At 49.2% G+C, this 23,105-nt stretch overlaps 1 protein-coding gene and 1 long non-coding RNA gene across 2 annotated transcripts; one reads left to right on the top strand and one right to left on the bottom strand.

The window, feature by feature from the left end:
• The first annotated feature begins 1,282 nt into the window (after positions 1-1,282).
• LOC119876926 lies at positions 1,283-1,971 on the top strand. The gene is made up of 3 exons (XR_005368633.1): positions 1,283-1,479; positions 1,619-1,744; positions 1,783-1,971. It is a non-coding gene; the product is annotated as an uncharacterized LOC119876926 (long non-coding RNA).
• Positions 1,972-22,523: 20,552 nt separating this feature from the next.
• On the bottom strand, positions 22,524-23,105 carry LOC475097 (60S ribosomal protein L17-like). The gene has a single exon (XM_038555507.1). It carries the CDS (start codon positions 23,088-23,090, stop codon positions 22,539-22,541), a length of 552 nt encoding a protein of 183 aa, XP_038411435.1. The 5' UTR covers positions 23,091-23,105; the 3' UTR covers positions 22,524-22,538.

Below are 23,105 nucleotides of genomic sequence, written 5' to 3'. Positions count from 1 at the left end.
AGGGCTACCGGATATGGCCACACTGGCAGTGCACTGCACAAGTCAAAAGGTGCCATTTTTCACCCACTGCAGTGTGGATGGTGCCCCCTGGAGTTGTACTGTGCTACTATTAGAACAAAGCTTGCCAGTTGCCTTGTATTGAGGCTGACACCCACAAAGCCAGGACCTTTTAGCTGAGTTGCAGTCACTTCTGTATCCCTGGCACCTACAACAGTGCCTGGTGCAGAGTAGAACCTCAATATAAACTCCCAGGGATTTAAGAAGCAACAAATTCAAGAGGCACCGAGGTGGCTCAGTGGTTGAGCATGTGCCTTCAGCTCAGGTCATGATCCTGGGGTCCTGGGATCGAGTCTGGCACCAGGCTCTCTGTAGGGAGCCTGCTTCTCCCTCTGCCTATGTCTCTGCCTCTGTGTGTGTCTCTCATGAATAAATAGAACCTTAAAAAAAAAGCAACAAACTCAAGGAGGGAGTCAGCCCCAGTCTTAGACAAAAAAAAAAAAAAAGTAATTATTTGAAATGGAAGCAAAATCCTAATTGGAGTAGGGAGGCTCCTTGAACTAACCTTAGATACTTGAAAGAATAAATATGACATACGTGGTTAAGATCCAGTTCCAGAGTCAGAAGGATCTGGGAATCGAATCCCAGCTCCACAGCTTACTAAACCATCCCAGGCACATTTCTAAACCTCCCTAAGCCTTAATTTCCTCCCCTGTGAGGATCAACTGAGCTCTTGCCTTAGCATAGTGCCTGACACGTGGCAATGGTCCATACCTCTTAGCTGTAGTGATGAAGTATGTTGTTAGTGGCGATGAATCAATACAACAATAATCCCAAAAGACAAAGTTTAGCCATTGATATTTATAATCCACAAGAAGAAATATACCCAAGGCATAGTAGGTGCTAAATTAATGCTTATTGAAGGAGAGAGGCGGAGAGAGGGAGGGAGTGGGTGGGGAGAGGGCACTGAACGGGGAGTCAGAAGCCGGCTTCACATCTGCCATCACTAACAGTGTGACTTTGGGCAAATTCCTTTCTCAGTCTCAATGTGCTCCTTTTTAGTAAGGAAGGGCCTGGAAGCTGTCTGCAGTGCCTGCTGGATCCCCTCCGGCAGAGAGGAGCCCTCCGGCCCCCATCACTTCTGCTGTGTTCCCTCATCTCCTGCAGGGGGTGCTGCTGAGTTAAGAAGGAAACCTGTTTTTCTGCAGCCTGGTTCCCAGCTGCCAAGTTTCTGTATTAACAGCAGAATGGGAATTAGGGAAATCACTTACTTGTTGCTGAAAATGCCTGAAGCAGTAAACGAGTCATTCCATTTCCTTTCTTGCACTTGGCCTCTCCCGGTGCCATGAAAGCACCATGGGTGTGGGGAGGCAGCTGGCCCTGGATTCCAAGTCTATTCCTCTACATCCGGCCGGTGACCTTGGGCAAAGGCATTTGCCTTCCAAGAAGGGGCAGGGGCCCTTTGTAGTCTGCCCAATGAGGGTAAGAATACCACCACCCCGGGAACTTTGGGGGAAATTAATGAAATAGCGTTCGGCAGTTAAAGAGCCCTGTGTCTGGCACATAGTGGGTATTCCAAAAAATGCTAGTTCCGTTTCCTTGCCCTCTTTTCATTCACCAGGGTCCATGGTCAGGGTTTGAGAAGAACTGAACAGGGAACGGTGATAGAGCCATGAGGAGGCAGCTTTCCGAAGGGGCTGCTGGAGGAGAGGACACGCCATCTGAGACAGGAAGGATGAGAGAAAAGGTGTCCCGGGGAAAAGAACCGGAAGGATGAGAGAAAAGGTGTCCCGGGGAAAAGAACCGGCAAGTGCAAAGGCCCTGCCCATCTCATCCAGCTTCCCCTCCCCCATCCCTTTCAAACTGACCCACAATCCAGTGGCTCTGTCCTCAGAGCCCTGAGGCACACCCGAGGACAGCAGTCATCTGCCCAGTTATATGAATTATGTACCAGGTCATGTCTTTTTGAAGACCCAGGAGCACATTTTATTCATGTCTGTCTTCCCAGAGCTTGGCACAACAAATGCCTTGATGAACAAATGAACCAATGGAAGTGCCGCATGCGTCTTCTTTCCAAGTCTCTTATCGGCTGTGCTTGTATACATGCATCCTGACTTTTAGCTGCCACCCATCTTTGCATATCTTGCACTTGGTACATTTATTGGGTGCCCAATGAACGCTTACTTTGTTCAACTCAAATTGCATTTTCATTTAGTGAGCACCTGCTGTGTGCCAGGCATTTTGGTGAGCGCTGGAGATGGAAAGATGCATGGAAGGCCCCTCCTAGAAGAGTAAAAGTACAGGGTCACATACTAAGTTCACATCTCATGACTAGGTGCTCTTGATATGTGCTCTTCCACTAATACCTCACAAAACCGTGCAATGTAGGGGCTCTGACTGCACCATTTCACAGGTGAGGGAATGAAGGAGGGAGACTCACACAGGGTGGCAGAGCCAGACTGAGAGCCAGGTGTCTGGTGCAAGAGCCCATGCCAGTCACCACTTTGTCGTGTACATGCAATTTAGACATGAGTTCAGTTTGGGAGAGCAAGTGAGTGGGGATGACAGCTGGGCAAGTGTCCCCAGAAGACAGTAGGCGTGAACCGGACCTTGAAAGACAGGAGGATTTCTCCAGATGGGATCACAGTGGCAGTGAGGAAGGCACAGAAGAGAGGGAAAAGGAAATGTTCTAGACAGAGGGAAGAGATGTAGCAGCCCAAGGAAAAGACGGCGACAAGGAAGTGACACAGAGCCGGTCCAGGAAACACAGGCTGCTCTTCCTCTCTGGAAAGTCAAGAGCTGAATCTAAAGCAGGCCTCTAGAATAGCATTTTCTAGAGACAAAGTGTCTCCCATAGGAATTTCCACCCTCTTTTAGCCGCTGACCTGTGTGACTTGCCCGCTTGTAGTCTGGTCCCAAACACGTAGTCACCATGCACTAAATGGTGTGCCTGGCACCAACCACCGGAACTCCCACTCTCAGTGGAACACCTGAGGTTCGAACCTCTCTGGGCTTACACATCAACTCCAGTGTTCAAATGTCACCTTGCACAAGTTATTTCTCTGTGACCAGTTTCCTCGTCTGTTAAGTGAGAAGAGCGATCCTGTAAGACCATCATCTTAAATGAGTTCGAGCATGTAAAGGGCTTAGGACACAGCCTGGCAAAGAGTAAGCGCTGAGTAGACGTTGGATACCACCCGTGTGCCCTGCTGTCGAGGACACCCTCCTCATGTGATGCTTATGAAGCGCCAGGCACTGGGCTAGAGGCAGAAGGTTCAGTGATGAGTAAGACCAAGCCCCAGCCCTCCGGTGGGTCAGTCTAGAAAGAGTGAGGCTTACAAAAGAAGGGATTACGGCAGGGGGAAATAAATTAATAATAAGGAAGCGCTAGTGTCTGTGGTGGGATTTCTGGGTGCCCGGTACCATGGAAAGTTAGCATATATCCTACCCTCCACCACCACCCCCAGAGCTTTAGGGAGATGCCCTAGGTTCTAGGTTCTACTTAAGAAACCAAGGTCCCTCAGGAAGGGATGCAGCTGGTGTCCTGGTTCAAACCAGAGGCTGTACTTCTACACTTCTACCGCGGTGTGCAGCGGAGGAACGCGGCACAAGGAGGAACAAGCTCGTGCTCCGGTGGGTGAATGAGGAGGCCACGCAGAGGACATGATATTTAAAGGGTCTGTGATTTGGGACACCTGGGTGGTTCAGTTGGTTAAGCACCTGCCTTCGGCTCAGGTCATGATCCTGGGGTCCTGGGATTGAGTCCCACGGCGGGCTCCCTACTCAGCAAGGAGTCTGCTTCTCCCTCTCCCTCTGTTAAATAAATAAATTAAATATATATATTTTTTTAATTTTAAATAAAGGATCTGTGATTTAAAGGATGCTGGCAGCACAGGATGCGAGGTCTAGTGGTGGGAATGGTACCGTCATTTATAGAGAACAACGAAAAGTTGTCATGCCAGAAGCAGAGGGCAAGCGTGGGAGCTCCGGCGGGAAAGAGGCCTTGAACGCCGACCTATGGCATTCAGACTTGTTGCTGGAAAAGCCAGAATCGCTGAAGCTTCTAATCAGGGAGATGCTGAGCAAAAAAAACAGCACCCCCCACCCCCACTCCTCTGGTGCCCCCACCCCCGGCCCCCAGGAACTGGGGCCAAGGCAGGATCCACAGTCTTCTAATTAACACACCCCGTCAAGGAGCCTGTCCAGCCTCCATATGGTGCATAAATAATTTACAGTGACGGAGCGTGTTTATGTGGGATGGCAGCCAGCCGCCTTGCTCCTTCAGCCCCAGTGCTTCCTCTCGCTCGACTGGCCAGCGAGGTCCCCCTGGACCCAGGGGGAGGAGGCCCGGGAGCACCCAAAGACTCCCTCCAGCATGACCCGCCCCTGGGGAGGCAGAGATTTCCCAGTCCAGGAAGGCTGCAGAGCACCCCCGGCCTTGGTTCCCAGGGAAATCACGTCCAAGCCGCTGAGGCCTGATGGGGCCTTGTGTGTTCTCAGCACATTTCTCAGAAACAAGCCAGAGAGGTCTGACGTGGCCTAGGGGACAGGGCTGAGGGCAGGACCCAGACGGGAGAGGCGGGGTGGCGGGGGCCTGGCCGGCAGGGCTGCTGCCTGAGGCTGCGGTGGGGGTTCCAGCTCGGTCCCCAGCTGCTTCAGCAGCTGCAGCCACTGCACCCTATCACCCTGCCCACGCGGGTCCCAGAGCACCCTTCGGCCTGTGCACCGGCTCTCCCTCCGTGCCAAAATTCAGTCTACCAGATGCAATAATCACAAAGGTGATCGCGATTCATAAGAAAAAAATAGACTTTTATCTCCCTCTTCGCTGTTCCTGGCACAGACCTCCTAAAACCCTTGGAATTTCCTAAGTGAGGGGGTGAGCGAGGTGTCCTTTGTTATGTTAACTGAGGTAAGTTTTGGAAAGCCCCTAAGTCACCTAAGGCTGAGGGCTGGCTGCCAGGGTTGGAAACTTCAGCTCCACCCTCTGACCTCCTGAGAGAAGAACAGGCCTGGAGGTTGCCTTCTGTGGCCAATGGCCAATGATTGAATCGATTGTGCCTATATAATGAAGCCTCCATAAAAAACCCAAAAAGAAGGGTGTGGGACAGCTTCCAGATTGGTCAACCACAACACTTGACACACTGCTGGCCCCCAAACCCATGCGGACACAATTTCCTGCATTTGGGACCTCGCCCTATGTATCTCTTCATCTGCCCGTTAATTCATATCCTTTAATATCCTTCGTGATGAACCAGCAAGCCGATGGATAACCTGGTTTCCTGAGTCGTGTGAGCTGCCCTAGCAAATTTATGGAACCCGAGGAGGGGATTATGGGAACCTCTGATTTATCACCAGCCGGTCAGAAGCACAGAGACAACCTGGCCTTGTGACGGACACCTGAAGTGGAGACAGTCTTAGGTACTCAGCCCCTTGGTCTGTGCAGTCAGATGCCACCTCAGGTAGCAGTAGACAGTATGAGAATTTAGATTCTAGGACACCCTGGTGTCGCAGAGAATTGCTTGATGGTGTCGGAAAGTACCACACATCCAAACTGGTGTCAGAATCCTAGTGATGAAAGCAAAGTGATCTCCAGTTTTAAATCCTCCTATAATAATCCATACCAAAGTCATGGGACTTGGGCACTGGGACACCACAACTCACCATTTGTATCTAACTGGTGAGATGTTGTGAATCCAAGTGGCCATGGCAGCGACTTCAGGACAAGTAGAAAAATGCCTTTTGCTCAGATCTCGGCCGAAAAGGAAATGGTTAAATTGGATAAAGGATTTCCATCGGATAGGATTAGGAAGAGAGCTCCCAGAGTTTACCTATCTAGGCTTGGATTTTACTAAACTCTTGCTGCAACTATGAATTATCTTGTTAAATATAATAACTTGTAATATTGAGCAACAGAAATACTTGGCAGGGGCTTAATGTTACAGGCAAGCAAACACACACACACACACACACACACACACCAATTCTCATTATTCATGGTAATTGTGTTCTATAAAGTTGCCCTGAACACTGAATTAGTGAATGCTGTATCATCGCTCCTAGGCGAGATGGAAGGTTAGGGTCTGGGGGCCTCTGGCCACAACATTTTCATCAACTCATCAATACATAACCTTGTGTTGTGTGTGTGTGTCTCTGTTTAAAGGCATCTTATTCAATACATATTGCTGATTTATCAGCCCTGAACTCGTGGCCAACAGCACTGTTATCTCACAATCTAAATGAAGCTTATCTCACACACCTGTTTTCTCCAGAAGGCACATCCCTGCCCCTGTGCCCAGGCACACAGCACCAAAGGCAGTGGCTGGGGAGCCATTTTAAACAGTGAAATCACGGGGGGGGGGGAAGGCACCAAGATACTCAAAACATGGTACTGACAGGTTACAAAATGGACCCTTGTTGACAGGACAGGAGCTGAAACGAGAAGTCAGAGCATCATCCCACCCGGAACGTGTCAGGGGAGTCAAATTTTGTCACCGCTCTGCGTGTGTCCTTGAATGGTTAAAAGGGCCACCGAGTATTGATTTGGAGGTTACAAGCAAATATTAGCCAACAGGGGCAAATTTACAAATGCAGAAACCACAAATAATGAGGTTCCACTATGTGCACGTGTGTGTACATATGTACCTATTGCACGTACATATAATACCGTGTGTGTGTGTGTGTGTGTGTGTGTGTGTGTATGATACTTGACTGTGGTCCCCCGGGAGGCCAGCCACCCGAGCTCCCTCCACTGGGCTCCCCAGGAGATGGGGAACTGCTACGGCTATGCTTGGCAGCTCCGGGATGCCAGAGCGGGAAACGTCCCCCTGAGCCGCGCTAACGCCACACCTCATGCAGTAAGCACTGAGCGGAAGCCTTCTCTGGGGACCACTGCAAACAGCCTACACTGCCCTCTGCCCGGAAGTCATCCCCTCCCATGACCTCCTGGTTAGGGACAACTGAGGCCCACAGGCCCACCCAGCACCGCTCTCCTTGGAGCCCCTCCTGACTTGCACACAGGCAGTGGACCCACTCCCTCCTCGGCGTGTCCCCCGCATATCCTGTGGGGTAATGGGGTTCCCTGTAGAGCCTGTTTCCTCACCTAGACTGTTAGACCCAAAAGGCAGGACGCCTGCCTTGTGTGCAACTTTATACTCCTAGCTCCCCACCACAGTGCTCCATGAGCAGGAGCTGTTGAGTTTTCTCAAATCACAGATGGCAGGAGCAGCAGGAACATTCCCGATCAGCCACCCCAGGACACTCAAAGTGGGGGGATGGGATGGGGGGTCTATGACCAATTGGCAGCGACAGCCTCACCAGGGAGCTGGTTAGAAATGCAGATTCCAGGGCCCCTCCCCAGACCTTCAGAAACGGAATTCCAGAGACAGGGCCCAGCAATCTGTACTGTAACAAGTCTTCCAGAATATTCTTATGCCTACTAAATTTGAGAAGCTATGAATCTGTTCTACTCCTCCATCCCCATGGAGACTTGGTGAAGGAAGTTGTTTCCCCCTAAATCAGACATTTGGCTAAGGGCATCTCAGGGGGAGGAGGCCAGCAGGTGCCCTCGCTGAAAGCAGCCTTTCGAGGTGCTTCTCAAGACAAGCATGGTTCTCCCTTTGGTTCTCATTCACGGGCCTTCTCTTCTCTGCTCCTCTCTCGTCCACTCTTCCTCCTCCTCCTCCTTTCTCTCTCTCTGTCCTTCCCCACTTCTCTGATGCTCCCTTCTCTCTCTCATCCGGGGGAAATAGCTCATACTCTCTCGGCCCCTATTTGACTTGCATGTCACGGAAATGACCCTGCCTCCCCTGGCCAGCTCAGGTCAATCCCGAGGACACGTTACTTCCAAGGGGATGTTTTTGTGATGGTTGGAGAAAGGGACGGGGAAATTAAAGCAGTCCACCCAGAGGGCAGGAGTTATCTTGAAGCTCTTCCTGCATCCAGTTGTCATCCCTGTTTTCCCCCACCAACCCTCACAGCACCCCCCTGGCACCCCCCCTTGGCACCCCACCACCCCCCTCCTTCAGCTGTGACTACAAGGTTTGTTTTTCTCTGCAGTGGGCTCTGGGTTAGACATACAGGCAACTAGGTGAACGTTCTGGGAGGCCCGTTAGGGTTTCTCAGAATGAGTCATTTTTTCAAAAATAACAAAACCTCTCGACATCACTTGATTTCAGCATTCTCGCCAGGCTCTTGTAACCTCTTTTGCAATTGCATTCCAAGCACGCCTGACTTCGTTCTCAGGCCTGATGGCAAGTCCTCCCTCCCTGCAGGACTTTGCTGATAGACAAAGAAACCAGGCTCAAGATCTGCAGGTCCTGGTCCAGAGCACATTTAGTGCAGATGACGGGAGGAAAGTATATGGAGACTCTGGAGGGCAGTGGGCAAGGGGGGCATGAGGTCGGAGAGGCTGTCCTGGCTTCTGACCTCCAGTCACTCTCTGGAATTTGACAAAGCACCCCACTACACTGCCTTCATCATCCTAATTAGGGCCGGCTAAGAATCCCAAGAGAAATCACTACCATTTTTTTAAACACTTCACAGTTGTACAAAGCACACTTCACTTCCATCTCCTGGTGTACAGAGGGGGACAAATGAAGCTCCCGGAGGCTTGGAGAAATTGAATGTCTTGCCCCCGTTCTTACCACGATGATGCTTATTGGGCCAGGCACTTTGCCAGCCGTATCTCCGGGGTATACATTTTATTCGTAGGTGCCAACAGGAAGGGTATTAGTCTCCCCATTTTCTAGATGGAGAAACTGAGGCTCAGAAAGGTTAACTAGCTTGCTCAAGATCACACAGTGAGGGGCAGCACTGGAAACTGAGCCCAAGTGTGCATGGCTTCAGTGCTTACATCTTCCAACGCATCCTATGCAAATACCGCTCTCAGAGCACCGTGCACCTTTCTCCACTGGCACTTATATCGTGGATTTTTTTTCTTTTCCTTTTCTTCAGAGAGAGAGAGAGAGCACACGTGCAAGTGGGGATGGGGGAAGAGGGGCAGAAAGAAAGAGAGAATCAAGCAGATTCCATACCCAGGACAGAGCCCAACCCAGGGTCTCTGAGACCATGACCTGACTCAAAATCAAAAGTCAGACACTTAACCGACTGAGCCACCCAGCTGTCTGTTCGCATCATGGGTTTTCATTGACACTTGAAGTATCTTTGACCTGTGAGCCCTTTAAAGCAAGGAGAATGAGTTGCTCATTTCTGTACACTAGGGCACAGCTCACTCGTTGACATACACACGCAAACACTGTTGGTTAAAGGCGGGGTGAACTCCACCTCTGGCCCTCAGACCACAAACCTGGATGTGTCCCCTCGACACACTGCCGCTCCCATTCCAGAGCCATCAGAACTTGTGGTACCCGAGGAAGCCACATCTAAACTTGACTGCTGTACTTCCCGGCCATGGTGAAGACACCTCATCAATCTGGGTTCCAGCTTTCTCATTGATACAAACATGCTGCCGGACAGGAGATGCTCAGAGGGCACCCTGGGCTCTCACAGAGGATGGTTCTGAAGGGATGTCGAGTTTTCTCAAGAAGACAGGGTCTAGGGCAGCCCCGGTGGCTCAGTGGTTTAGCGCCGCCTGCAGCCTGGGGTGTGATCCTGGGGACCCGGGATCGAGTCCCACATCGGGCTCCCTGCATGGAGCCTGCTTCTCCCTCTGCCTGTTCCTCTGTCCCTCTCTCTCACTGTGTCTCTATGAATAAATAAAATCTTTTTTTAAAAAAAGATTAAGGATCCCTGGGTGGTGCAGCGGTTTGGCTCCTGCCTTTGGCCCAGGGCGCGATCCTGGAGACCCGGGATCGAATCCCACGTCAGGCTCCCGGTGCATGGAGCCTGCTTCTCCCTCTGCCTGTGTCTCTGCCTCATTCTCTCTCTCTCTCTGTGACTATCACAAATAAATAAAAATTAAAAAAAAATAAAATAAAAATAAATAAATAAATAAAAAGATTTAAAAAAAGAAGAAGAAGACAGGGTCTAGCACATATGTTGATTATAATAGTTTTTTTGCAGAAAAAAAAAAAAGAAAAGGTGGAGTAAAACTCCACAGAGTTTGTAACATTAGCCCAATGGTATTCTTTACATTTGCTTTTGTCTCTGTAAGATCTTTGCACAAAGGAGAAGTGAAACCTCAGAAGACTCAATGCGATGTGACTAAAATCCTGTGTGAATGAGGTATAGCATGCCCACCCAGTATCATTATTGGTTTTTGCTTCCACTTTGAGACGTACGCTAGATGTCATTTTCCTACCGCCTCCACCCCCTTGCTGTCACCTCCATCCCCAGGCTGAGCTGGGCTGGGTGACCCTTCGCCATGCTTACCTCTGGGCATGCATCACTTTGGACTGAAACTGCCTGCTTATTTACCTATCTGCCAGGAGACTGTGCACCTGTGCCCGTCGATTCCCAGCTCTCCTCTGCCCGATGGCTCTTCACATCTCCAGCATTTATCCATTGGGCAGCCCAGAGCTGCCACCCAAGAAATGTTTGATGATTGCACAATGTCACCAATTCCGTACTCCTGCAGGGTCCTTGGCTCATCTCAGGGCCCAGCCACACGCTTCCTCCACATGATAACCCTGAGGACTCGGCAGCGTTTCTCTCCTTACGCTCATTTTAAAGACGAAGATGCGAACTTATCCACCACCACACAGTCGGGAAGCAGTAGAGCCCACACTCAAATCGTAAAATCAGAGATAATGAGGTTTTGAGAAGACCTCAAAGGCCACCTGAAACAGAATTCTTCAACCTGTTTTTATTTTTATTTTTTTAAGATTTTCTATTTAGGATCCCTGGGTGGCGCAGCGGTTTAGCGCCTTTGGCCCAGGGCGCGATCCTGGAGACCCGGGATCGAATCCCACGTCTGGCTCCCGTTGCATGGAGCCTGCTTCTCCCTCTGCCTGTGTCTCTACCTCTCTCTCTCTCTCTGTGTGACTATCATAAATAAAAAAATAATAATAATAAAAAAAGATTTTTCTATTTATTCATGAGAGAGGGGCAGAGAAGCAGGCTCCCTGCAGGGAGGCTGATACGGAACTTGATCCCAGGACCCCGAGGTCACGACCTGAGCCTCAGGGAGATGCTCAGTCACTGAGCCACCCAGGTGTCCCTCTTCAACCTGTTTTTAGCAAAAGAATCTGTTTTTTCCTTCTTTCCCTAATGAAATCAAACTCAAAATCATAATATGAAAAGGACCTGCTCTTGATGAAGGAAAAGTAGAAAAACTGAACACCCACAAGCTCAGCTCCTCAACCTACCCTCAAGAGGGAAGGAAAGGGATCACGAGCACTGCTGGAGAACTATGGATCCAAACAAACATTCTAGAACATCTAGGTCTATGTTCAAATCCTTTGTCCATTCAACTATAGCACCCCACCTCCCTGACATTACCTCCCTCATTCAAAGGCTCCCTCTCCGTCATTTCTGTGTCAAGCATTGTGCTAAATGCTGTCAAAAATGCCAAATATGTCGAGATTAAGGTCCATGGATGCACTTTGGTCCCCAATCCTACCGTTTCCTGCCTGAGAACCTTGGGGAAGTCCCTTGATGGGTTCCTGCTCCTTGGCTGCTTCATCTGCAAAATGGCTCCACGCCTGAGGTTAAATCGGAGTCAACTGGCCCACGAACATTAACACTCTGTGCAGGACTCGACACCCACACATGCTCCCAACGCATGATGGCCTCTGCTGCCTCAGAGTTCTCCACTGTCCAATGCAGAAACCACTGGAAGGGCCTGAGATCACTTGTGTCAGGATGTGTCCTTTATTACCTTAATCACTGTGCCCTTATACTTACAGCAGTTTGCCTTATGTCACAAGGGAGTGGGTTTACGTTTATGACCCCATTCCTGTTGGGACATTGATTTAAGGATGAAAAAAAAGGGGGGTTGACTTCATCTCGAACATCCAGAAAGCCAGCTTACAGATGGGAGACGTAGGGGGCCAACGTGGTGTGGAAGCACCTGAGCGTCAGGAAATCAGGAGACAGGGACACCTGGGTGGCTCAGCAGTTGAGTGTCTGCCTTCGACTCAGGGCGTGATCCTGGGGTCCCAGGATCGAGTCCCACATCGGCCTCCCTGCATGGAGCCTGCTTCTCCCTCTGCCTGTGTTTCTGCCTCGTTCTCTGTGCCTAGTGAATAAATAAATAAAATCTTAAAAAAAAAAAAAAAAAAGGAAACCAGGAGACTGATGAGCAGAGAGCTGAGGAGGAGGAGGAGGAGGAAGAGGAGGAGGGAGAGGAGGAGCACAGGTAAGGCGGGGGCGAGAGGACACCCACTGCCTCTAGGCACCCTCTGCTCTCCCCACCTCTGGTCGCTATCTTTCTGGAGGTGACGACAGGTGCCTCGGTGGTATAAATTCTCCTACCAGGTTGGAAGCCTCCCAGATTCCCTGCAGGACTCGCAGGGGGGCGGGGGGGGGGGGGGAGGCGACAAAGATGCCACAGGCAGAAGCCTCCAGGAGTGGCTCTTCCCCTCTGCATCCTGCGTCTTCGGCTTGATCTGAACGCAGTGGCTGCCTGGCGGCGGCTGCTTCTGCAAAAACCTCTGGTCCCAACGTCGGAGCGGACTGTTCTCTCGAACAACAGGTGCTCCGATCTTCCAACAGGTGCACTGTGCACCTGCTCCTTTCGCTATATGGCTTCCCTGCTTTTTCAATCTCGTGTCTTAGGGAAGAAGGCAGGCAGGGGCCCTTAGCCCACAGGTGCTGGGGGGCACAGAGCACCCAACAAGCACCTGAGGGTTGTCACTCTACCTCCAGCCCTCCTTCTAAAAGCCTCTCTTTCTAGAAACATCCAGTAACCTGAGCCCTCTAAGGGGGTGGGGGGAGAGTTGGAGGGCAGGAACACAATGACCCTTGCCTTGCAGACTCCCCGGTCAGCCAAAGGGCGCTGGCAGGCCTGAGGCCTCGTGGCATGACGGCATTGCCTGGGGCAGCAGAACAGCAGGGCCCAGCCAGCGGCACCCTTGTGAGTTCTTGGACTGGCCTTCGGCCTCCAGCACACCCAAGCCTCTTGTCTTCCTTCTATGTGTGGGTCAAGGGAGGCAGGTTCCCCTGGGGTCATCCATTGCCTTTCCCTTTCTCTCGGTCCTGGGGCCCTCAGACTGAGGCCAAGTTCAGAGGTCTTGAGGCCAGAGTGGGAGGCACCTGATGCAAAGCAAGAGGCCAGGGTTCAGCATTAACTGAGGAGCCCGTTCAACATGCACACACACCCCGTGCTTTCCTTCAGGAAAGAGTGTTCAAGTGAGCAGGGCAGTGTGTTTGGGACAAGCTCTCTGGCTAACTCATGCTTGCTTCACCACAGAACATGGAGCCAAAGAAGGCACTTTGTTTTCCAAAGACAGACAGACAGACAGACAGAGTCCTTGAGAGGACAAATGCTGGGCAGGGATGTCAGAGCGTACATCAAAGAAATTGGGCTCTGTGACTCTGTGGCTCAGGACCAGGGACTCTCCTGTCCGAGCTCAGTTCCCACCCTAGGACAATGCCACTGTTAAGTCCCTTCTAGCTGACTCTCTGCTTCTACAGGGTGTAAGTCCAGCCTTGGTCCCCCAGAGCCGAGCAGGCCTCCAAAAGAACAAATCTTCGGAGCCCTTCTTTAATGGAACAAAGATCAAGCTTTCACGGTCCCACTCCAACACCTTGAGATTTCTCATTATCAAAGCAGGCATAGAAGACAGAGGAATAAAGAGGACAATGAGGGAAGGCAGGACAAGGGCAAGCGTGGTGGTCCTCAGTGCTCATTCCTTCACTCCTTCCTGCTGATTTCCATCTGCAGGGTTCCGAAGAAGCTGACTACCTCCCGCTCCAACAATGGGACCTTGGCTAAGCCCATCACTGAGGTCCATCTATCTGCAAACAGTGATTGGTCCAAGGCGGGAGTGAATTTCAGGGTATTTGATGAAAACATAGGAGAGAAATCATTTTCTGTAGCTTTCTGGATATCAACAAAGTACATAACCAAGGAAGTGCAAGAAGCCGCCTCACAACCAACAAGAGAACCAGCTTTAAATGACGTTGACATCATAGGAGGCCGAGTGAAGAAACAGAGAAAAACCAAGTTCTCAGAGGCATCTTTGAGCTGCTGGATCAAGCATGGGCTGAAGCACACATTCTAGACTTTTTTATTTATATAAACCAATAAATTTTCTTTATTATGTAGAGGTCAGCTTGAACTAGGTTTTACTACTTTCAACCAAAAGATTCCTGATCCTACCCTCTCTAGTTGTTAAACATGATATAATGATTTAGCTGTTTATGGTAATAAAGCTCCTTCCTAGGCCATGTCTCAGCTGCTATATCGAGCCAGGTGAGTGTTATTTACCTCGTTGAAGTCAGGTTGCCGGGATCCCTGGGTGGCGCAGCGGTTTGGCGCCTGCCTTTGGCCCAGGGCACGATCCTGGAGACCCAGGATCGAGTCCCACATCAGGCTCCCGGTGCATGGAGCCTGCTTCTCCCTCTGCCTGTGTCTCTGCCTCTCTCTCTCTCTCTGTGACTATCATAAATAAATAAAAATTAAAAAAAAAAATTAAAAAAAAAAAAAGTCAGGTTGCCTGTGAAAGTGGTGAGCTTCCCATCTCTGGAAGCATTCAAGCAGAGGCTGACTGGCCCTCTCCAAACATTCTGAGTAGAGAAGAATAATAGCAGGTGCTAAATCTGTGCTAAGAATTCTACAGACAGGATCTCATTTACTTCTCCCACAATGCATGTGAGATACTCTGTGTGTTATCCTGGGACTCTAACTTCCTGTCTGCAGAGTTTTCGATTTATCGTCTGCTTCAACTCCACTCTCCTATCAGGTGTCTTCTTCGGACGAGCCCAGCAGCTGCACAGCCAGTCTCTCTCCCTCCAATCCATCCGGTGCCTGTTATCATCATGCTCAACCCAGCCCCAGAGGGACCTGTGCAAAATGCAAACGGGCAACAATCTCTCACGGCCCTGTTCACACCCTCAGGGGCTCCCCAGGGCCTCAAAATAAGCTCCCAGCCTTCACATAATATACTGAAGTGGCTCCAGTAAGTCCTTACATGGACTATCCTGCCTACACCAGAGAGACCACGGCCTCCTCTTCCCCGCCAGCTCATGGCACCAACGGAAGGCACCTGACCACAGAACAGCCAATCCATCACTGGAAAGGGGCCTCCCAAGTGACTGTGGTGTGTGGACCCCCCAGAACTCCCATATTGAAATCCTCACCCCCAGTGTGATGGCTTCTGGAAGTGGGGCCTTTGCTCTCTTGCCCTCCCTGACGTGGGAGAAAATGGCTGAGAACCAAAAAGCCCTTCACCAGACACCAGGTCTACTACTACCCTGATCTTAGACACCCCAGGCTCTGAACTGAGAAATGCATGCTTGCTGTTTAAGCCTCCAGTCTGAGGTCCTTTTGTTACAGCGGCCATAACTAAGACACCTGGCACGAGTACTTTGTCAATGGAGATGAAGGTGAGCACCCAGATCCATCAGACCCTCCAGGGGGGGGCCAGTTCATCTGGGTACTCGCCTACCTCTCCCAACCTCCCTGGCAGTTAGGTGGGGCCATCTGGCTACTTCTGACCAATGGATTGTGAAGAAAAGCAGCAAGAAGATTAAGAACTAGTGGGCCTCCTTTGTCCCTCTCTTCCCTTGCCATGAGAGACTCTGGAGGCCACATGCTCCAGGGGACACTTTGTGTAATTGTATAAAGCCACCAGGGCTTCAAGGACTATCTGTTAGCACAGCAGAGCCTAACCGATCCTAACCAATACGCCCTCTGGAATTTGACTGAAGATGCACAAGAGGGTATCATGGTAATGTCAAAGCTCTAGGTTGGCAACCAATGAGTTTTGCTGCAGAAGATGAAATAATTCAGTTACAAAAAGTAGGTTCGGGGTGCCTGGGTGGCCGAGTCAGTTAAGCATCTGCCTTTGGCTCAGGTCATGATCCTTGGGTCCTGGGATTGAGTCCCATATGGTGCTCTCTGCTCAGTGGGGAGCCTGCTTCTCCTTCTCCCCTTACTCCTCCCTACCCTAGCTCATGCTCTCTTGCTCTCTATCAAATAAATAAACAAATAAATAAACAAATAAATAAATAAAATCTTTTTAAAAAATTAGGTTCCATCCTGAACAATTATATGTTGTCAAAGTACTTCCAACCTCCATGAGGCCTGGCTGTCCCAAGGATCTCGTTCATCCTGCGATGCTTGTTATGGTATATGACTGGATCTCCAAGAAGCTTGGCCCTGATTCTGGAAGCTCTTTTATTCCCACATGTATCCTCACAATCACTTCATTAGTTGAAGTTACCTGAACGCCCCTGCAGCCCAAAGAGGCTGCCAACACACCGGACCTTTTTACAATCTGGCCCCTGCTGACTTTTCCAACCCTATCTCTTCCATATGCTTCCCAAGTCCCCCAGGCCCCAACCCCAAGCACCAGTCACCTTTGCCACAGTCATCCAGCCCTCTCATGCATCTAGGCTTTATAGTTCCTGCTTTAGCCAGGAACACTGCCTGGCTCTTCTGCTAATTAAAAGGCCGTTCATCCTTCAAACCCCCATTCAAAGCCACCGCTTTCATGAGGCTGCCACAGTTTCTCCAGCTAGAATGAATCACTTCCTTTCCTTCACTTCCATAGTAGTCAAACACCAAGTTGTTTTGTTTCATTTTGTTTTTACCTATAAGACAGGTATAATAATAATAATTCTTACTTTACAAGGTGGCTGAGAGAGCCAAAGGAAACAGTGCGTGAGAAAACCCTTGGAAAAACGTAACAGACTATGTCAACACAAATCTGTATCGTGACTGCTCTTCCCTGCAGGAGCATGTTTCGTTCTGGTTGACATTGGTGGTTCGCTGTGTGCCTTCCTCTCTTCCTTGCATCTATGAGGATGGTGTTTGGGTTGCGTAAAGAAATTCTGCTTTCCTCAAGCACCCTCCCTATAAGAAAAAAGTGCAAAGGAAAGAAATAGATTGGGTAGCAATGAAGAGGCGCATTTGGTTGCAAGTAAGGGAACTTCCCAACAAAGCAGTTTAAAGCATAAAGGATTCTGAGCGAGAAGTCCAAAGGGAAGCTGCTTCTTGATGTCACCAAGCAGGGCTGATATCTGCGCAGTGCTTTCATTTTTTAAAATATTTTATTTATTTATTCATGAGAGACACACACAGAGAGAGAGAGAGAGAGAGAGGCAGAGACACAGGCAGAAGGAGAAGCAGGCTCCATGCAGGGAGCCCGATGCGGGACTTGAACCGGGGAATCCGGGATCACGCCCTGGGCCGAAGACACACGCTCACCTGCTAAGCCACCCAAGCGTCCCAAGTGCTTTTATACTTTTCCTCATGCCCACAAGGTTTCTGCCATAGCCCCAACCATCACGTCCACATCCCAGCAGGAAGGAGGAGAAAGGAGAGAGACCTGCAGCAGGTGGACACTCACATCTCATTGGCTAAGCCACATGGCCACCCTAACTGCAAGGGAGTTTGGGAGGGTAAGCTCTGAGCCTTCTGCTTCCTAGAATAGAGAAAGCACAGCCTGAAGAGCGTTGGAATGTGTGTTGAGTGAACTAACCTAGAGTACCTACCCCCCGGAAGCCCTCAGAAAGAAGGAAAAGCTGAGTAGCCAGATGGCAGGAACTAACAGGCAGTTACCATCAGGGTGCTGCTCCCTGAATCACTCAGCTCCTGCCACTTTTAGTTCTTGGGTCACAATTCATTTCCCAATGCCCCGTTTTCCAGTTTGAGACAAACGGCCACCCCTTGGAGGGGAGAATGCAGGAGACTTGACATGCAAGGCCCCAGTGTGGCATGCAGTGAGGGAAGGGGGGACCCCGAAAAGGAAATGCAGGGTCTCTCTGGGCAGATGACAAACAGTCCTCTTACGTTTCCCCTATTAGGGTGTGAGCTCCCCGGAGGTACCGAATCCCCTGACTTTCCCATCTGTGAATCTGCCCCTCTTCCCAGCCAAATGATGTGCTCACCAAATCCACCCCAACTGGAGTGACTTCATCCTTCAGCCTGCAGCACCAGCTCATTTTCTCCTCTCTGCTCTGATCTGTGTGGTTGTTATCTTCGTCCTCCTAGAGATCACGGGTCGGGAAGCCGGACAGACCAGGGATGGAATTCCAGCCCCACGAACCCTCTCTCTGTGGCTTTGCTCCAGATAACTTACATCGCTATGCCTCAGTTTTCCTATCTGCAAAATAGGAAGTCAGTCAATCTCAGGAGGTTGCTATCAGAACTCAACCACGTGCTACATGGTGTAGGACACAAGGCAGGCGCTCCAACATCAAAGGCCCCGTAGCATTTTTTCTGTAGGAATTTGAAGCCGTGAGAGTGCGATGGATAGCTCCCTATATCCAACGCCCCAATAATTCCTGTTTGGATTCCTACCAATTGTAGGTTTGATACTCGAGGAGAGAGCAAAGTTCTAATCTTTCTAGCTCATCCTAAAAATAGTTAGATCTTCTCTGTACATTCTAACAGCTCAGCAATTCCCATCTAGGGAACTGGGAGATTGTGAAAGGCAATCTTACTAAACTGGGGTCAAATGTTTTTCTTTACCCCAGAGTAACTCACAGAAGATGCACATGAAGAGAAAGCGCTGGCCTGGGAGTAGGGGGGGTGTCTTCCTACCCAGGCTGGGGTCTGGCGTCCGGAGCCTCAAGGGTGAGAGGCAAATGGTATGTTATTCATCCTAGGAAAAGGGGTATTTTTCTCATATTTCTTCATTCAACCGTTCAAGTTATCTGGAAGACATTATCCCCAGCTCACAAACTGATAAATGCTGCAGAGACAGAAGTAATTAAATGTGCTTGCCCCTAGAAATCTCATGGTAAAGCTATTTGTGGAAATATTCAAGCATTCGATAATAATAATAAATTCTATTACTTTTATTGAGCAGTTATTAGGTGCCATCCACAGTTCCAAAGCTTTGCGCACATCGTTTCCTCTTCATCTTTACCTTAAATTAACCTCACGAGGTGATAACTTTATGCCCATTCTGCTGATGAAAACATACGGGTATACCAAGAGTGAAATAACTTATCTGGTCCCTGCAGAAACCATCAGGAAAGCTTTCCATCATCCCCCCCTCCCCTCAGCACTGGGGGACATCTGACAGGTGAGCGGTCAGCAGTTGTCGTAGAAACAACAAAAGAACTCAAATCCAGTGCCATTTGCTGCTGGCAAGCTAATAACACCCCCTGGACGAATTCTTCTCCATGTTTAAGCTGCTGTCTCCCTGAGAAGTTCTTTCCCACCAACTTCTCTGTGTAGCTACAACCTATTTGTCTTTCAAAGTCCAGCTCCACCGCTGCTCCATCAAGAGAACTTTCCAGAATCCGCCCCCCCCCCCCCACACCACCTAGCTATGATCTCTCAAACTTCTGTTTGGCCATCTCTGTTGACCCTTGGGTTCTGCCAAAAGTTATAATGGGCTGTGTCTTTGGCTTATTGGTTTAATAAGTTCTCCTCCAAAGCAGAGATGATGCTTTGGTCAACTTTCTATCTCCAGGGCCTGGAGTTCATGTGTGGATTAAAGGGGTACTAAACCCCTAGTGCCTGGCTCATAGCAAGCCTTAGTGGGTGCTCGGCAACTACGGACAGAATGCAATTGAATGTGGAAGTTAACAAAATGGCAGTGTGAAGAGAAACTCTTGAGTCCCAGAGTGGAAGCATGTTGACGAGACGTCAGCAGGTGCTTCGAAGAAAGACCAACAGGTTAGACAACCAGACCTTCTAAGATTTAACAATTAGACTGCCCTTCAACTTAACTAGCTGTGTCCTCTCAAGCAAGATTCCCCAGTTGCCGGATTCCCCAGTTGTCATCCAGAGTAGATGAAAAACAGAAGTCATATTATTATCTTGTGCAACTTTTGGGGAAAACCACAGCTTTGACTCTTATGGCTTCCACACCCTCTTCTGTCCTTCTCTCCCCATTCAACTTTTTCCTCCCATCCACAGGGAAGGCCAAATGTGCCTTGCTTTACAACTTATTTCATAAAAATCCAGGTTTACCAAGAGTATAAATCAGTTAGGAGTAATGATTTACTTTACCAGAAATCATTTACTTAAAAAAAAAAAAAGACTCTTTAATTGGCAAATTACCAACATGGAACATTGAAAGTGCACTTTAATTTTCAGAGACTCAATACATAAGTTTGTTTTTCCCAGAACACATGTCAGGTGCACTACAAAGTCAGTGAGGTGGAGTGAAGATGGAATATTTGGGGAGAAACTGAATAGGGAGGGCTACTGAGAATGTAGAACTTGACTCCTCCCCCAAAAAACCATCTGCAATGCCTCCTGAGCTGATTTTCACAAACTATGGGCCTTGAGCTGATCCACCAGAAGTAAAGAGTCCTCATAATTAAGAGTTTAACAAGTATACTTGCTCTGTCCTGCCTTTAAAGATCCTGGTTATTTAAGACTGTGAGGAATCCAGAAGTAAAGCAAGCTTGTTTCATTTTATATAATCCTATTATTACAGAATTTCTAAAAACAGACTATAGAATTCCTTTCCAGAGGAGGTGAGCTTGAGAAAGACTAAATAAAGTGAAGTGGGTAAGAGCCTGGTGTCTGCGGCCAGACAGCCTGGGTCTGGATCCCAGCAGTGCCCCTCACTCTCTGTGTGACATAAGCCACTCTACCCATGCTCTGTGCTTTCATTTCCTCATCTGGAAAATGTGGATGATAAGAGGACCTACCTCAATAGGGTGGATGTGAGAACTTAAAATACATAAAATCCTTGGAACGGATCTCTATATACAGTAGGGGCCCAATAAATATCCATTATTTAGAAGGTAAGGTTCACATATTATCCAACAGCACGAAGACTCGGTTATTAAACATCTCAGAACATTCTTCTTGATTAGCCCCAAATTTCTGGGGGACAGTAAAATATAATCTAACTATACTAGGAAAAACCAGACAAGAAAAGATGGGGTGTAAGGAAGACATGACCAGATCTAGGTAGTGATTCATGATGACCCCAAAACAGTGGAGAAGAGAATGGAAGTGGTCCAAGGCTCTTGGTTTCTAGCACGGCCGGTGCAGGAGAACCCCTGAGGGCGAAGCCCAGTCACACCTGGCGCATGCTTGGGGTCTGAGACAAGACACCTTACCTCTCCATGCCTGCGAATAAGAACAGCACCAACCTTTTAGAATTCTTGTGAGGATTACATGAACAATTAGGTGAACTGTGTCCAGCTTCTAGCAAGTACAGTTTAGCCTTGATCATTCTAGTCTTACAACGGTGATGTCTGTGTTTTTGCTTTTAGTTTAGTTTGTTTTTTCTTTAGTTTAGTTTAGTTTTGGGTTTTTTTGTTTTGTTTTGTTTTGTTTTTTTTAGTTTAGTTCAGTTTTTGTTTTTGTGGAAACACACAGCCTCACCAGCTCTTAGAGTTTGAAAAGGGTCCACAAGAATATCTTTATTTTGCTGACAAAGAAACAAGGCCCGGGTGGGGGAAAAAGTCCTTTTCCTTAGGTCGCATGGCAAGTGAGAGGTGAAAGGAAGGAACAAACTTCACTCTGTGAGGTGCAGAAAAAAATGGGTGACCCTTCTCTGACTGCACCCTTCTCTGATTGCACAGGCACCCGGGGAGGAAGTGGGTCCCTAGACAGAGGCGTGGGAATGGCAGGAAGTGGGCAGGCATTCCCATTTCCGGAGAGCAGAGGACAGCCAGCCGGTGGGAAAAATGATCCCAAATCAAACGACCCCATGAACACTGCTGATGCTGGTCACGGCGGTGCAAGATGCCTGTCCATGAGCAAATGGGGAAAAAAATAACTGTGATTGGCTCATGCACCTTGCAGTCCTGCCCCTGAAGCACATCCATCATCAACAGCTCGCCTGATTTTATCCTATGGTAGGTGCTGCTCTCCTTATTTTTAAAGACTTTTCAGAGAAGGTAAGTAGCTCGGTGAGGACCCAAAGGCAGTGATGCCTGACTCCCACTGCTGACCCAGTGCCACCCACCCCACATGTGGGAGACCTTAGCTCTAATACTCGGATTTAACACAGATTTGAACAGTCTTCCAAGCCGCAGGACAGTCCTCCTGCGATGTCCCTGCAGCTTGTGTCTCCATCTCACCCCCTCTGAGGGACCTTCTCTGACCAGCCTGTCCATTGAGCCCTCCCAGCTTCTCTGGGCTCCTCTAGAGCTTGCTGTCCATGTCCTCATGGGCACCTGTTCCAGAAAGGCTCAGCGTCTGTCTCATCCTCTCATGGTTCAAACTGCGGTTTAAGTAGCAGTCCCTATGCGCCTACGGTGTGCCCGGCTCCGTGTCAGATAACTTCCACACTCAGACTCCCGTGATCCCTACAACCAGGCAAGGGTGCAGTGTCTGTGGTCCTCCTATTGCCAAGGAGAGTGCAGAGGCTCTGAGGCCTGATATAAGGGGCCGTATGTGTTTTCTCTTGTGGCCGTTAGAAAGTGCCACAACCTCGGTAGCTTACAGGACATAAATTCTATTATTTTATCATTTTGTAGATCAAAAAGTCTGACCCGGCTCTTTTTATTTTTTTTTAATTTTTATTTTTGGCATTTATTCTATGCAGAATTTACTACCGGGCCATAAGTTTTTGTTTCTTCAGTTTCTTCTGGGATATCTTTTTCTTCTGTGTAACCTCCTCTTCTGGTTTAGGAACAATCTGCTCTTTTTCAGTAAGAATCATCTCGATGTGGCAGGGAGAGCTCATGTATGGATTAATCCGGCCATGAACCCTATAGGTTCTATGTCGCATCTTGGGGGCTTTGACCACCTGGATGTGCTCAGTGACCAGAGAATCTACATCTAAACCCTTAAGTTCAGCATTACTCTCCGCATTTTTAAGCATGTGTAGTAAAAATTTAGCACTCTTCTTGGGCCACCGACCCTGTGTCCAGCCCCACTGTTTGGCCTGCGCACACCTGACAACTCCACCATTGTAGCGATGGAATGGCACACACTGCTTCTGCAAAGGGACATCTTTCAGATACTTGGTGGCTCTTCGGATATGCATACCCTTGATGGCCCGTGCAGTTTCACGCATGTTCTTAAAGTGAACACAAAGATTTGGACCTCTCGACTTGCGTGATTTTGTAGGGTTTTCTGGGTCCAGCGAGTAGCGAACCATCTCCAGAGGTCACCT

Source organism: Canis lupus, chromosome 13 (assembly GCF_011100685.1).
Source record: "Canis lupus familiaris isolate Mischka breed German Shepherd chromosome 13, alternate assembly UU_Cfam_GSD_1.0, whole genome shotgun sequence".
NCBI lineage: Eukaryota > Metazoa > Chordata > Mammalia > Carnivora > Canidae > Canis > Canis lupus.
The sequence above is the reverse complement of the archived record's forward strand: the minus strand, read 5'-3'. Positions and strand labels throughout refer to the sequence as shown.